General features: G+C 38.1%; 1 protein-coding gene across 1 annotated transcript; it reads right to left on the bottom strand.

Moving 5' to 3' along the window:
- Window positions 1–382: 382 nt before the first annotated feature.
- On the bottom strand, window positions 383–14590 carry LOC104412377 (protein zyg-11 homolog B-like; the record flags this gene model as incomplete). Its single annotated transcript, XM_010023088.1, is given in 13 exon segments — window positions 383–1018; window positions 3251–3348; window positions 3975–4027; window positions 4121–4318; window positions 4861–4908; window positions 5017–5178; window positions 5809–5859; window positions 5943–6042; window positions 6664–6728; window positions 6897–7073; window positions 8333–8473; window positions 11033–11787; window positions 14419–14590. Coding segments are annotated over 13 exon segments (2211 nt in total), but the record flags the coding sequence as incomplete, so codon positions are not given.
- Between the last annotated feature and the right edge of the window lie 1606 nt (window positions 14591–16196).

Raw genomic sequence — 16196 nt, 5'->3', positions numbered from 1 at the left:
TCCCTACCAGTATTCTGAAAACAAAAAGATATCACACACAACCAAAAGCAGTCAAACAACAACAAAACACCCTTCTTGTTATCAAATTTAAAATCTCAAGCTTACCTCATCCTTTCAGTATTGTCTCATTTTAATCCTGTTTCTATTGCTTTACTTTAGCAGGTTTCCCCTTTCCCTAATACAATGCCGATCCTCACCTTAGTAAGAGTAGGGAGAGCTCAGGAAAGCCGAACTGCGAAGAGGCATTCTTGTAGCAGTAAGGAAAACAAAAGAACACAGGTTGCAGGCAAAAGGAAAAGGAAGTTGAAGACCCCATTTGTGTTTAGAAGGGTTATGAGACAATGGACATTTTGGTCACCTTAGTTAGAAGTCTCTTGTAACCTGCATGCATGTACTTTTGTTTTAATGTGTAAGAAGTGTTGAATCTAACAACCACACACAGTTCTATTCAAACACCAAACTGGTAAACAGTGTTATGAAGAGCAATCATAGGGATGAAACAACTTTCTCTCCCAGAGGTCACAAAACAAGATATTCCTGTAAGTCTTTTTTTCAGATGTGCATCTTGATCTGTGGAAGTCCCTGTCTTTGTAGGCAGCAGTAATCCTACAGGTGTGACCAGCTCAAGCAGTGACCCTTTACATGTTGCATATGCGGTTGCCATTAAAGTTGACGTTCACCAACGGTTACCGTACATGGCTCTGGGTACCACAATTATTGGCAAATCACTTTAATGGTGACCACTATGTTACAAGTTACTCCAACTACACACACATCAGAAAGGATTATTACAGAGACAATACTTTACACTCCTATACCTGCAGCATTCAGTTTGGTTTATTCTGTTGTTGTTTTCTACAGGGCGGTGGTCTCCCATGACGCATAATGTGTTTTTCCAAACTATCTAGGATGGCAATAGCAATTCTTTGGACATGTGGATCAGTCTGGACGTTTTCCTTGATGTTGTATAAATGCTGTAAACCACCTTCTTCAATTAACATGCTGCAGTATCTGGCAGCTGTAATAAGAGTTAAAAAAGGGAATTAAAAACCATTATCTAGGGTAAATGTAAGCAGATACGGTAAACAGTGATTCAAATCCACTTTCATCTCCTAGACAAGGCAGCATTTAGGACACTCCCTAAAGTGTCTGCAGAAATCCATTTGTACTTTACCAAGTGACAACAGAACAACAGAGTTGTTCTGACAGGAGTCTGACTGTAATCAATCAGATGTGTTTCCATGTCTGTCTTTGCTGTTCCGTAATATGCATAGTATTCCCTCTCTCCCTCCACCTCCTCTACAGGTATTTAAGCGTACGCATATGTATTTTAAGATACTACAGTATCTATGAGTACCCAGGTAAAAATACCACCTTTACCCAGAACATCGGCGCAGAAGTTACCAGAAAATGGTTTCAGATATACCATATCACTTGGAACAGGTTTGTGTGAGCAAATAGGACCTGGTTCCTCCAAAAACAGTTTGTGAAACACTACTGAAGGTGCCCTTCAACTAGCTTGAAGGCTATGAGTGCCACTTCAGAGATAAAATTACACTTTTCTTTCCACTTTCATTACTGATTTCATGAAGTTGAAAGCACACCTACAACAGCTCCAGTGTTATCTGCAGGAACCAGGTATAAAACCAGCCATATGTTTAATGTAACATGCAAGCTTCAGAAGCAGTTACAAAAAGGTCAAGAGCACTGTAGTGCAATCCAGAGTGTTACCTCAGATGTGCCCAATTTCACCACTCATCTCAGTGAAGCAACACCACAGTTGTCTAAATGCTGACATTAAGCATTACACTGGGGATCACGTTTACTGCAGTGTTACTAATATTTTTGTTAAGTTAGCTCATACCATATAGAGAAACAGCAAAAATGAGAAAAAACACAAACGAGGAAAATCAATCCCATTCATTCCAGACTACTCTTCACCTACAGCTAAAAAGAGGAAGTCAAAACAAAATGCATCTCCTTTCCAAGACAAAAAGCTTTCTTGGTGCCAAGCATCATATAAATATTCATATTTCAGAATTAAATGTATTTCCCTTCAGTAGTTTATTACATTTGGTTTCTCTGCAACTTTGCCCAGAAGCTTCTAGCACCAACTACCATCAGAACTAAACTCAAATCAGGAGTATATCAAGTATTTCGAGCCTCTCCATTCTACACAGCAGTTACTATCAACACAAGCCTCTGTGGCACGTTGAAAGCTCAGAGGTTATGACAGCACAAAATAGGTGCTAAAAATAAACAGAACATATATGACACTCAAAGAGAAATTACAGGTTCCTAATCAAAAACTGTTATCCAGAGTCTGACCAGTAAAACAACGTTGTCAGAACAGTCCTACTTCAACATGGGAAAAGTCCTTGCAGTACTTTGCACTTATGTCCAAGATATATAATATGTAACATTATTGTTTGATCCCAAATAGATGTCTTTTCACTGTAAAAATAGGGATTTATTGTATAGAGATAATCAAGCATAATTATACTGCTGTTAAGAAGATTAAAAAAGCAGGCACAGAAAATACTTTTAATACTTCAGAGGAAAGCTGCTTTCTGTCTGGTACAAGTTCATGGTGATACACACATTCATACCATAGCAACTTAATGTCAAACACAAAAAAAGGGCATGAAAAGCCAGGAAGCTTTGTCCACTCCTACATTTAGGTAGGCTCAGGGGATTTATTTCCTTTCCCAATACTTGGGCATTTCATCACATGCTCCCAAATCGTTTTACAAACAAGACATTGGCGTTCTCATTGTGCAGATAGGAAAGACAGATTAAGAAACTGAGTTTCATGTAACAGCAAGTTATTGCAAAAAGGTAATTAGCAATGAGGATTATCTAAAACTTGTGTTCTGATAGTAAAGAGATCACTACCTGCTACAATCATGGTTCTTAATTTAAAAGAAATCTGTTGCCTGTTATTAATATTTACATTTCCGAGTAACAAACAAGATGAACCAAGCCAAAAGCATGGTTAATCTTAACACATCCACAGTTTGGAATCAATACTGTGCATTTAACAGTAACATTCCACTAAATAAAAAGGGTAAAAGGGTACAAAGAAATCCTATTACTCTCTTCTCCTGCCCCATTTAGTCAAAGCCTAAATGTAGTTTCCCCAGAGCATTAAGAGTGAATACCCTAGGAATTCTTATTTTTCCCACTTCATGCTAGTGAATAATATACTAAGAAATATGAATGTTAAGGGTAATATTATCTTAATACATACGATTTTTGCTGCAGACGTGCTGCATGGCCCACACTGCCCATAACTGGACACCAGGTGTCATGAAACAGCCAAGTAGGGGAAAAAATGGATTGAAAGACCTGTAAGAAAAGGAGAACAGCAACTTACTTCACTACTAGATATTATTGCTTCAGAGGTCACACGTTGTCTACACATTCAGCTACAGGTTTAACTAGGAGAGACAGTTGATAAACTAGAGTTTTAGATGCAGCAGGCAAGCCTCTGAATGCTTAAGGTAATTACTAGTTTAAATCATATGCACTCAATTATATATTATGCTTTACCATAGCATTCAGATGCCTCCTGCTCCTTAAAAACAGGAGCAAAACCAGTGGAAATTATAAGGATTAGATGGGCAGTAATTATCTAATTGTACTTTCTGGCCTCAAGCTTCTTTATCTAGGACAGACAGTGCTAGAGCTAGCCAACATAGCCTTACTGGCCAGTCTTTGTGTCTGAATCTTTTAGGCATGCAGCTGAATACCTTTAATAGAAAGGCAGCAGAACAACATTACTTTTGTCTTTTACAGGAGTCCTTAACTTTCTTTGGTCACAAAGGGAAAATTCACATGCTCTATATTTTAAGCCAATAGGTGTTTTTCCACTGGACAAAACCATGTCTGGCCAGCAGTTCACTCTGCTTTCAGAAAAAGACTGAGATCTACTTCATTTTATGTTCCAAACTCTAAATGAAGACAATAGTTACCTGTAAGCCACCATCTCACACTCTGGGGTTGGCCAATTCAAAATTGCAGAATGCTGCAAAACACAAAACCAAGAACACTCATTGTTAAATACAAACACTGAAGAAACTATGAAAGAGTATGATAAAATTCACCATCATTTCTGTACCAGCTGTTCAAGGAGAGATGTCCTCTGGCTGCGGCTTAATGTCCAGGCCTGCTCTCCTCGAGATATCAAATGAGCAATAATCCCTGCTGCAAAGTAGCTAACTTCCACCTCCACACTGTGCAATAGTTTACTGATGTGGTCTATAAAGTCCTTCCACATTAATTCAGAATGGAGTTCTTTAACTTCAGCTATGTTATTCTGGAAGGGGGAAAAGAAAAAGATAAACATCAACAGAAAGAATATGATATGAGATAAATATGTAAAGCTGAACTATACTGCATAAGTAAACACCAGGATGAGATTTTCATATATCCAGGTGACCACCAGATGTCAAAATACTAATTTTGCTTTTGAAAAGTTTTTCAGTCTAATGTAGGAATTTGCCTCAAAACAAAGAGGTTTTTCTCATTAGTAATTTTAGGCCATTAGCATGCAAATGACACTAAATTAGAGGCTAGTTTTAATGTTCTCAAACACAATTTCAGCAAGCTTCAGCAGTGCACAATTCTGAATTCCACTGATTTTCAATCTGCTCTTTGCATCTGGACTCATTTGAAGCCTCACTCCCTGGCCTTTCTCAAGAGCTCTTTTTGTTTACTGTAACCATCAATGTCAGTATAACTAGTGCTATTGGAGAACTGGTAAAACAGTCAAAACTAAACATCAACTGTGAATAATGGGCACTATAAAGATTAAAGAAGAACATAAAAATATTAGGCAAGTTTTCTTTTTCATCTCACCAGAAGTCCAAGAACTTTCTGTTGGATGGATGATTCCGACGGGAAAGACTGTGGAAAAAAGAGACAAACTAGAGGTAACCATTTCGGTTTACTATTAAAACCAATGTTAACTATAGACCTATGTTGATAATCCACCGCCAAAACCGTACTGCTCACCTCTAAGACTCTCATGAAAAGTTCTAGCCCTTGATTTTCAATGAAGTGCCGACATGTTGTTGGAGATTCATCAGTGAGATTCCAAAGTGCACTCAATGTGAACTTGAGGGTAGTGTCTACGAGATTCTGATTTGTTTTCTGTTTCACTATTTGTAGAAGTTGCTGAAAAAACAAACCAAAGACAAAAATCCCAGTTATGATTGCATATCAAAGAATGTATTAGCTCCTCCGCTTCTGTCTGCACTGACTGTGGAAGTGCATTTATATGGAGCTAAGCATGTAAAGATCTACATGCTTAGGGTCAAACCATACGAAACCAAAACAGCTATTAAACTTTTTACCTCTCCTTTGGACATGGTTGCCTGCTAGATGAATTCCTTTGTATCCACCATAATTACATGTGTAGTACTATTACAGATGGCACAAAGCCATCCACAGAACTCTGGACCCCACGTGAATCTTGACAGCACTAACCATTTACTTCAAATATTCTCTTTTTGAGCATCTTTCATCTGACAAATTAAGAGATGTCTTGCTATTTTACTTTGTATTACATGTGTCAAATTTTCCTCTATCGGTTTCTTTTCGTCTATGCCAATACGTCTCATTGCTACTATCTCTGATATTATCTCGAACAAACTCTCTGGGCTTTTCCTTCTAAAGAGCTTTCAAATGAATCTATGTTAAAGTGTTCTTAAGAGTTCTATTTCCTTATGCATCTTTAGGAATACTCTTCGCATGAATAGCTGGAAAGGATGGTATTTTTAACTGTCAGGAAAGCATCTGACTTACCCTAACAATGAAGAGTTCTGCGCCAAGCTGAGCCGTTTGCTCTGTTGAAAGCTGTAAACAAATAAAACCATATAAACAAGTTTTTCTAGATTTTAGAATTACTATCCTATCACCTCAAAGCTTGTATTTTGTACCTTTGCGGCAAGAATGGAAATTATGGCTACAGCCATCCTCTGCATGTTTTGATCTTCATGATTACACAGCCACTGCATAACAAGTTTGGCTGCTTCAAACCTGGAAGTTAAAAATAATGTTAGTTTTCAGAAGCCTCATTAGTCTCAGTAAAAGAAAGATGTACAGAGACAACACATCAGATAGAAATGCAAACAAGACAAAAGAAACTGGAAGTATTACGCTTTGTACCAAAACAAAGTAGAAATACACTGTGAAATTACAGGTATTGCATGAGCCTCAGTGTGCTTTGAGTTGTTTGCTTTGGGTCTCTTACTTCTAATTATACATCAAAGTGCACAGGAGTTACTTCCAAAGAAGGAAGAAAAATTTGGCATGATCTTCTGAAGCATCAGACCAACACACTTCAAAGCATTTGGGCAAAACATTTTAGTAAAAAAATCTCTACAAAAAGGAATCCCATGGTTCCCCAGGGAAGTCCTCACTTGTGTTACACACGGTTAGTGATAGACCCATCCAGGTGAAGTAAAAAATACCTGTACACCAGAAGAGTTTTTTCAGACCTGTGAATTACAGGCCCAAAACAATATAGACCAGACAAATCCATCACACTGGAATGATTTAAAATGAGCAAAACTGAGACCAGAAACAAAGCTTCCCAAAGAACAAAGTAAGAATATTCTGCAATGCTACAACTCATTGTAACTGACATGTAAAACTTGCCTGTTAAATGGAACATCCTGAAGGATTCTATCACTGCATAGTGAAAGAAGGCAGTTCTTTTGTAGCTGTGAAGAGAAAGAATTACTTCATCAGATACATAGTTATTTCAGAATGTTTTCTTGCTATGAATCATTAAATATATTTCCATGAGGTCATGAGACGTGGAGAAACCTTTTATAAGATCCCCAAGAGACAGGGAATCTTACAGAAAATAAAGAAACGTTGTCTGTTACCTGTTGATGGTTTGGGAAGTGTTCCATGGCTTTCAGGAGCAAGTGAGTGACATCAGCCAGAAGTCGCACAGGCATACCTGCTGCTAGATCTTGCTTGGTTAGGTTAAAGACACACGCACTTGCTGCTAACTGCACAGGCAAGTTGAGGGGGTGATTTCTCATTCCAATAACCACAAGCTGAAATGCAAGAGTTTTGCCCACGTTAGTTCCTTGACGTTTGCGCACATACCCCAAGAGCAATCCACAGCTGCTTGAGGCCACAAAAATGACTCACAGCACCCAATTTCTGCCTCTTCCCCCTTTTACTTCAGTGAAAAATCCATCTGGTGTGATTTTAGATCTCAGGAGGAACACTTCCTTCTGCTAAGTGATTCAAAGCTGACAACTTCTATTTCTCCAAGTCCTTTTGCAAAGGTTGCGGCAGCCTATCAAATGAGAGGCTGCATGGAATGCAAGAGATTCCTAGAAAGATCCAGGGTTTGCTGTACACACTAGGATAAAAAACACCAAACCCTTTCAGAGGTGAACGAGATAAGACAGAGCTTCTGCAGTGTAACAGTAATGATGTAGTCGCTTGTTGTTTGGAGACCAGCCATTTCAGAGCACATCCTAAGCTGCTAGGTCAGGATACAGTTTTTGCAGCTTCTTCCTGAGGCTGAAAATATAATTTCAGCAATGTATGCTAATTGTGACCTCACCTAAGAATATGTTTTTCATACTGATTATGGATTGCCAAAGTTTTTTTGATACTGATGCCAGCAAATTCAAGGTCACTTGTTCAATGTGAAAGAGAATAGGAAAAACAAAAATCATCTGTCCTACTGAAGCCTCTATTTATGATCACAGTACAAATTAAAGCATCTCTGGTGTTCCAGATATGGAAAGCCAATGCTTAGAACGGATTTCTAAGGAAGCTTTTAGGATTTTCCACGTTAGAGCCCAATATAGAACACTAATGGTACCTATTCACTTGCTATCATACTGGAAGGTGACAGTGGAAAGAGATATCACTGAATGCCTTCCTTATTATTACTGTTTTGTAAGCATCAGCAGAAGGCACTGTTGTACCTGGGGAGTAAGACTAGACAGAGCTTTGATTTGACCCAGTACAGGTGTGTTCTAAGGACAGAATTCATTCCACATCTGAAAAAAACTTCATATCATCTTCAAAATTACATGGAAAAAAATTTACATGGTACTAAATTTAGATACTATACATTAGACCAGATCAACTTCACTTAACGTAAAGCACTACAGGGCATCTTCTACTTCACTGTTGTTTAAAGAGTTGTGAGTTTTTATCCAACATTACAATTTCAATCATAAAAATCACATTCAAAGAAGGTAAAAGCTTATAAAATAGCTTATGCCAGGGTTTTAGGGTTGGGCTCAGCTTAAGGAACAATGCATGACAATCATCAAAACTATATTTTTACCTTTAAAATTTCAGGCTTAGTTTTTTCCATTACATGTGTCAGGCTGAATAAATGAAAAAGTGCTTCTCTCACAAAGAAAGCCCGTTCACTGTAACGCTTCAGTGCTTCAGAAATCTGAGTTTCATTTGCTTCTCCTGACACCTATGAACAGAGAAATAATCTTTAGTTCAAAGATGTCATCATTTTACTTTATATTTGTTCTTAACAAAGTGCAAAGCTGCAGTTTCAAAGGTGGTGATATTTTTAACCAAATCCTTCAGTAAGCAAATGATTACTCTATCAGGCCATCTTAATCCAGAGCTACACAATCTTCAAACATACTTCATGAAGAAGAATCCACATTATGAGCAAAAACAAGGCTTCAGTCATGTCTTTAAGTAGAACTGTATGAAACCACTAAGTAAAAGCAGCACTTCATAACGAAAAGCTGCTTTTGATGCGCCAAATGCCTAAAAGCACTATTTGTAACTGAATGCTCTGGGAAACGCAGCTGATAAACTGACGAGGACGGTATTTTAGATGTAATTTTTTTGGCTCTGGGTTCTAGCTCTGGCAATAAAAAGAGGTAGTCCCATTCTTTGCCTACATCAAGTTTCCTGTAAGCTGTATCTGTAACAATAGCTTGCCAGCACCCTATTGAAGAACTAAATTATGCCCTCTGCAAAAGAGTTCTTAAAACCAGATTTTAGACACATGAAAACTAAACAATGTGCTAAATTCAGTGAAGACTGCATTAGAAGCTATGAGCTGTTAAGTAACACAAGCTTAAATTCAGAATATTAAATCAGCAACTAGCTGTAAAATTTTCCACTTCCCAATCTGCTGTATTTTCCATTTAACTCTATTTTATCTACTTTATACTGTTTGTTCCTCAGTCCTACTAGTTAATGAATCATTGCTGTAATCTCTGCTTTTTTAATTCTGAGGGAAGCATGCAGAACTTGTTCTACTTACTGTGCCGTGTAGGGGAAGCAAATGCTCATACATTAAAGTGTCACATTCTGTGCATCTTGTATTGTATAGATACATTTTTAAACTTGCTAGATAAGGAGTATATTAGAACCTTGAGAGAACTGATACCATCTTGGATTTTGCTCTATATTCTCTCCTGATTAGAACAGGGCAATCATATTTACTGACATGTCGTACAGCCAATTATACACTACATGAAGAATTTCCACTTGGCTGCATGTTTTCAGCTGTAATGTCTACCTATTATTCCATTTTCAAGGATTTTCTAAAACCAAATTCCACAGGACTGCTGGAAAGACAGTAGTGTTTATTTTTGCTGTCTGCATGAGTACTGCGTCCTGTGTATTCTTTAGCAGCACCTTGACTAAGCAGCTGAATATTGCTGAATATTTCAGTATAGTTACTAAAAAAGGAAAAACCCCAGTCACTGCCTACAGTCTTCTTGACTTTCTTGACAACTGCGCCCTAAAAAATAGCAAAAATGCAAACTACACCAACTACACCACTGTAAGTCCATCATGATTTTCACATTACTAGAATCTTCTTCCTTCCTGCCTTTTCATAGCACAGTCACTTCTATGAAACATGTATTCCAAATAGCAAGGATTATATTGTATTATTTTATCCCAAAATGTGGTATAGTTTCCTGATGCCATACATCACCACACCAAATGGGAACTTTCCTTCCACAATTGATTTCAACATTCATGCCCAGCGCTATCAGCTGTGACAACTCAAGACACGCTGACATTAACAATTGTCAAAATTTCCAGGGGAAAAAAAGATTACACAACTGTGTAGCTGTGTTATCTCACTTACCTATAACAAAAGCATCCTGCATTTTAAAAGTGAAGTGCAAAACTCAACTTGCACAGGAGACAGACTAAGCTATGGATACGCTACGCAAACTCTTCCTCATACCCTCTGCAGTTTCCATCATCCTCATGGCACAGTAGAAACCAAAACTCAGAGTCAAAGATGATGTACCAGTGACATGTCTAAAACATCCCTATTTCTTCTTTAATTCTGACCCCTTCATTGCAGGGACAGGATAGGCTCATTGTCCAGTAAGTGCATGCATATATTACAGAACAGGGAACGACATCATGTTGGCTGGCACTAAAAGATAAATAAATGCAATTTCAGCAAACATCATCCCATTCTAAGGGGCTAAGCAATGCAGGATTTGTCCAAGAAGAGGAGTTTTTCCATCCCAATTGCTTCTTACATGTTCATCACCAAGACCTTTCAAGATGGGTAAAAGTATTGTAATAGGAAACAGAAGTGGTGATAGAGTACAACAGCAGCTCACTTACTAAGTTTTATTGTATCTGCTGTGTTAATCACAAACTGCTCAAAGCTTATGCAGATTCTACCTCCACCTCTTACATATTGCTGCTGTGCTGGAATCAGAATGTTATTCCAGTAAATGACTTCAGACTAGACAAAGTTCAGCTCTTTCAGATCTGCGATGTTAAATCAAGATCTAAGGCTCACTGAAAAGGCACAGAAAATAGATGCTTCTTACAACAGTATTATGTAAATTTAGCATTTTCCGTGCCAGAATCAAGTAGGAATTTGACATAAAGTCAGTAGTTACAATTAACAGTTAAACAAATGAACCTACAGCCTCCTTCTGAAACACCCACACACATTTTGTTACAAATGATTAGCTCTCTTTTTCCTGCACATTGTAGTTTTTCAGGAAAATTAATTTCCCCACTTAACCTTTAGGTTTCCTTCTCCTGTAAGGAATTCTGAGTAGCCGGCATCAGTAGCAAGCAGTCCCACAAACTGCATTGTGGGGCGCTGCTGAATAAATGCTTCTACAGCTTTATCTGTCACATGTTTTCTTCCAGAAATGTCCAAAGACACAAGATTAGGCAAGATATCTTTCTGTTCCAGTAAACGAAGCGCTATGTCTGATGTGAACTGTTTGTCATCTGAAATATCAAGGTGATTCAGGTATTTTAGTTCTCTTATAACATCCAGAATCTGGGTTGTGGTCATTTTCAAGCATTTCAGGTGGTGCATGGTCAAAGACTTGAGTCGGTCTTTGCAGGTGAGAAGTGCTGTTATGTCAGTGACAGAGGTGTTTGATATATCCAGACTTTCTAATCTAGGTAGTGAAGCAACATCTGCCAAGTCCTCATTGTAGAACAGAACATTGGTAATACTCAATGCACGAAGCCCAGACAACTGACTGAAGCACCTCTCGTATGGGTCTTCCAAAGAAAGAGTTAGTGAGTTCAGCACAAGGCATTGCAGATTTTGTTGGATCCATTTATTGCTGCCAAGTCCACTTATAATGTCTGTGATTGTTATATCTGCATTCACCCCAGTAGCATCAAGTTCCACCAGCTTGTGATGGCAGAATGCTTTCCGGAAAGCCACAGCAGAGATTTTTGCCTTTCGGATACAGGCTCGTTTCAAACGCATCTGGTTGCCTCGGAAGATGCCCACAGTTCCATCATTGAGAAGCCCTGTTGGAAAACCACATTAGTGTTTGGCTCCAGTGGTACAGAACATCACTTCAAGGGTACAAGGTGTTAACAAAGAAAATTAACTGCAAAGTAGTTTTTTAATCAGATTGTTACGACACGGATCCCAAAAGTTTATATTTGAGATTCCACTTTTAAGATCACAATCTCATTTTCATAGATTTCCAGGTTTAAGACCAGGACAAATTAAGAAGTAGTATGTACACATTACCTGTTTGGTTCAGAACATGCAATAAATAAAATGTGGATAAGATTCTAAAGCAGTCAGCCTGCTGCCTCTATGTCTGGATTTTCCCACTGAACCAGTTAGAAACGTGCTAAAAACAGAATTTCAACATTTCTGAAAGTTATTCATCCCTAGTCAACCTCAAAATAGTAGCAGCAATCAATGACCAGTCCTCATCTTGCTTTAACTCAATTGACTAATTCAGCATTTGACTGAATTCATAAGAAGAATCGATGAACTAAACTGAGCTAATTGAGTTCTTCTATATGTCCTTCATGAAGAAGGTAGGAGTGTTGCTCAGAAACAAGCTGAATGTGAGAAAGAATCCTAAGAAATGATTCAAAGAGGAGGACTAGGAAAGGGTGGGAAGGAGAGAAAGACAGCAATGAAAAAAGGAAATGCTACAATCTTGTTTGAGATTATCTTTTTGCTCTGTAGCAAGAAGACTGCATAAGTAGTCTTTTTTTGTAGTGTACTGGCAACATCCTAACTGAAATAATACATTTAGTTCCATGCACAGGATTATCCCAAAACACATTGAGGACACCAAAATTTCTTACTCGTATCTTCCCAACGGAAGGATTACTGCCTTATGAAAAGCCATAGAGAAGGATGAGGTTGCACAAGCATTGACACAAAAAGAATAGGAAGAATATGTCCTTCTAGTTTCACTCGAGAGGGTTATGTCAACACTCCTGGGTTTTATCTCCTATCTTCAAGCATACCAAACATAGAAAAGAAACTGAAAATGCAATATAGTTGAATAAAAGCATCACTTCCACTGTAGTTTGGATTTAAGTCACAAACTAGTGATTTGCTCTGTGACAAAGTCAAATTAATACTAAGATTTCCAGACCTTTCTAAAGAGCAAACAGTTGAGAGGCATTTCTGTTCAAGTAGCTGTGGCATTCCACTTGCAGAGAGTAAAAATATGAGGTGAAACAACTGGTATCCAGCAGAAAAATTAAATGGAATAAATAATTATAACTTGGTTAAAGTATTGCTAAATTACTTTTAAAATTACTACTAGTACTGGTAATAAGTTTCTGGTAATTCATAGAATGGTTTGGGTAGGAAAGGACCTTAAGATCAGTCATTTCCAACCCCCTGCAATGGGCAGGGATGCCTCACACTACACCATGTCACCCAAGGCTCTGTCCAACCTGGCCTTGGAACTGCCAGGTATGAGGCATTTACTACTTCTTCAGGCAACCAGTTCCAGTGCCTCAACATCCTCACAGTAAAGAACTTCTTCCTTACATCTAACCTGAACTGCCTATGTTTAAGTTGAAACCCATCACCCCTTGTCCTATCACTACAGTCACTGATGAAGAATCCCCCTCTGACATCCCTGTAGCCCCTCAGACACTGGAAGGCTGCTGTGAGGTCTACACGCAGCTTCTCTTCTCCAGGACGAACAGCCCCAGCTTCAGTTTCCTTGAATGTGATTTCTTAGAAGTACTCTAAAAATTACTTATCAGAAAGGCATGTATGTTGAAGATGTAAAGGTTTTTTGAATTTGCCTTTCTTTAGGAGCATTCCTTCTGTTGTATAGGACTAGAGTAACTTGGGAAAACTAGAACACCAGTATTGCACAGTAAGACCCAATCAAATCTGCACCTATAGGATTGTCTGTTTACAGTAATTTTCCTAGTGTCACGTCTCATCTCTTAACAACCAGGATCCTCAGGAATGGGTCTCCTGCCTCTCCTCTAGGGAAATCTATCCATTCACTCTATTTATGCTATAAAGCTTTTATCAGCCATTTCCCTTTGTCATGCTTAAAGCAAGAGAAGGAGAAGGCAGCCCTCTCCTCAAAGATGTGCTGACAAAGAGCATGATAGGCCAGTACATAAAATGTAAGACCACCACAAGGTGGTTTTCACAGATGTGTACACCACTCCTGAAACTGACTGCTTTCCAGCAAAAAATTCCACTTCAACAAAAGTGCTAGAAGTGATGAGAAGTGATGATTTTAATGAAAATCACAAGATCATTTCCTAGTTTAATCACAAGGACACACAGTAAAGAAAATTCAATTAATTGCTCTGTGAGAGATATTGAAGTATTTGAGTGCTGCTGGAAGTAGCACAATCAAATAATATTTTTTTTCAGTGATTGAAAGAAGATCTATTAAAAGAAGGTTCATTTGAAGGAACTTTAAACTAAAATCATAAACCCAAGACAAAGGACTTTCTATTTAGAACCATCTATACGTCAATGCAACATTGAGCTGAAGCTGTGGAAAACCAAAAATAACAGAAATCCTCTATTAAGAGATTAAGGAACACAGTTTTAACAGCAGATTCTACCCCAAAATACACCAGAACTTTAGTGGCACATTCCAATAAAATATCTTCACTGATCCCACAAATAATTGCTTTTACCATGGAATGCCATCGTCTGCAGCAGTCGATCAGCCACTTCTTGAGGAAACATTCCTGGCTCCTGCAAGCACAGTGTTCCATCTTGCCTTTCTGTGCAGAACTTCTCTAAGTTGGCAGTCAGGAAATTCAAACAGATATCAAGTAAAGAATAAGGAGAAGCTTCCTCCTGTCATATGCAAAACACAATGAAACAAAAGAGATTTAGTCAAATCATTCTCTCCATCTATGGATCTTCCATTACTGTATAACGTTGGGTTTAGGCAAATCATTGTTATTTGTTAGTCTGATTCTCATTGGAAAAGGCAAATATTGGAAAAGGAGACATCCCCCTTAGAGCCTCAGGTCACACAATAAACAATTGGCCAAACTGATGGGCAGCCTCCTCCTCCAGTCGCCCCCGGAACTACAGCCAGTCTGGTCTGTGGTGCTGAGCCCTGCTTGCGTCCACAGAGGAAGAAAAGTAATTGGTGATAAGATCATTTGGGTTTATGAAGTCTATTGGGAATTAAGCAAGCAAGACAGGCTGAAAGAAGATTTTAAATGGAATTTTACTTCTTGATTTAAACTATTTCTTTACATCTTTCACTCAAGCCAACTCATATTAGAAGTCTGCTACCGACATACATTAGAAATGCAGATAAGTTTCATACATTGTTAGGAGCAATTCATTATACTGAAAAGGGCACTTAAAGCTTCATATCAAACAAGGAAACTCAAAAAGAACTCTTTTAATTCCAAATTTTGTGCAGCAAAGTAACAAGCATTACAGTATTCCTTCTGATCATAGATACCAACTTGCACCTTCTTACGCCAAGCATCTGGAAATCATCTACATCTACCCCAAGTACAAAGGACGAGGCAGAATATAAACTTGAACTTTTCTTTCAGAGTTTGAGTTCGTACAGTGATATATGAAAATCTCAAAGGTTTTTTATTCCATGTCTAATAATAGTCTACTGTTTTCAGCCACACAGATTAATCAACATAAAGAATGAGTCGCCGCACTGTGAATCATCCCCATCACTACACAAAAGAAGAGCGAGTGACTGGTACATACTCCCCCAGACAATATTGAAAATAACAGCATCAACTCTTGCCAGATCTCATCTGCAGGAAAAACTGCAGCTTCCCTTTTATACTGAAAGTTCTGGATAATTTCACCTTTCTTTCCTAGCTCATTTAACTTCTCTTTTGTTGCTTTTCTTGCCTCCTATGCTCATCACAAAAGTACAGATACATATGAAAGGTTATATAGAAGTAATATAAAGAAAATGACAAAAATAAGCCATCTAAAATAAGGTGCATATATTTGAAGACTGGGAGGGACCATTTCAGGGCAAAGATGGAATGGAACTTATGTTTAATAAATCATATACTGACAACAATAAGAGACTGCAATTTAATAGCGGCTGTTTAATAGCACAGGTTTGGGAACTAGGAACTCCAAATTATTCAAATACAAGCTCTTTCTGCAGCTTTTGACATGCAACTTCCAACTCCTTTGCCTCGATTTTCCCAAGTGCTTCCTTTTCATTACTTTTTTAAAAAGCTTGATTATTACAATTTCTTGTTGAAGAAACAGAAGTTACTTTGTAATGCAACTTGCTCGCATCGCCAGAAAACAGCAATTTGGCTGCCTCCCATTCTAAGGTGATATGAAAAGATAAGGCAAAATTTGGAACTGTAGACTTCTTTTGTTTCTTTATAACGTGCAACAACACCTGAAGCACTCCTAAACAGAAAAACCCAATCAATTATTTTAAAACAGTACATTCGCT

This window comes from Nestor notabilis, unplaced genomic scaffold (assembly GCF_000696875.1).
Source record: "Nestor notabilis isolate BGI_N333 unplaced genomic scaffold, ASM69687v1 scaffold5161, whole genome shotgun sequence".
NCBI classification, from domain to species: Eukaryota; Metazoa; Chordata; class Aves; order Psittaciformes; family Psittacidae; genus Nestor; species Nestor notabilis.
Note: the sequence above shows the minus strand (reverse complement) of the source record. Positions and strands in the feature narration are given on the sequence as shown.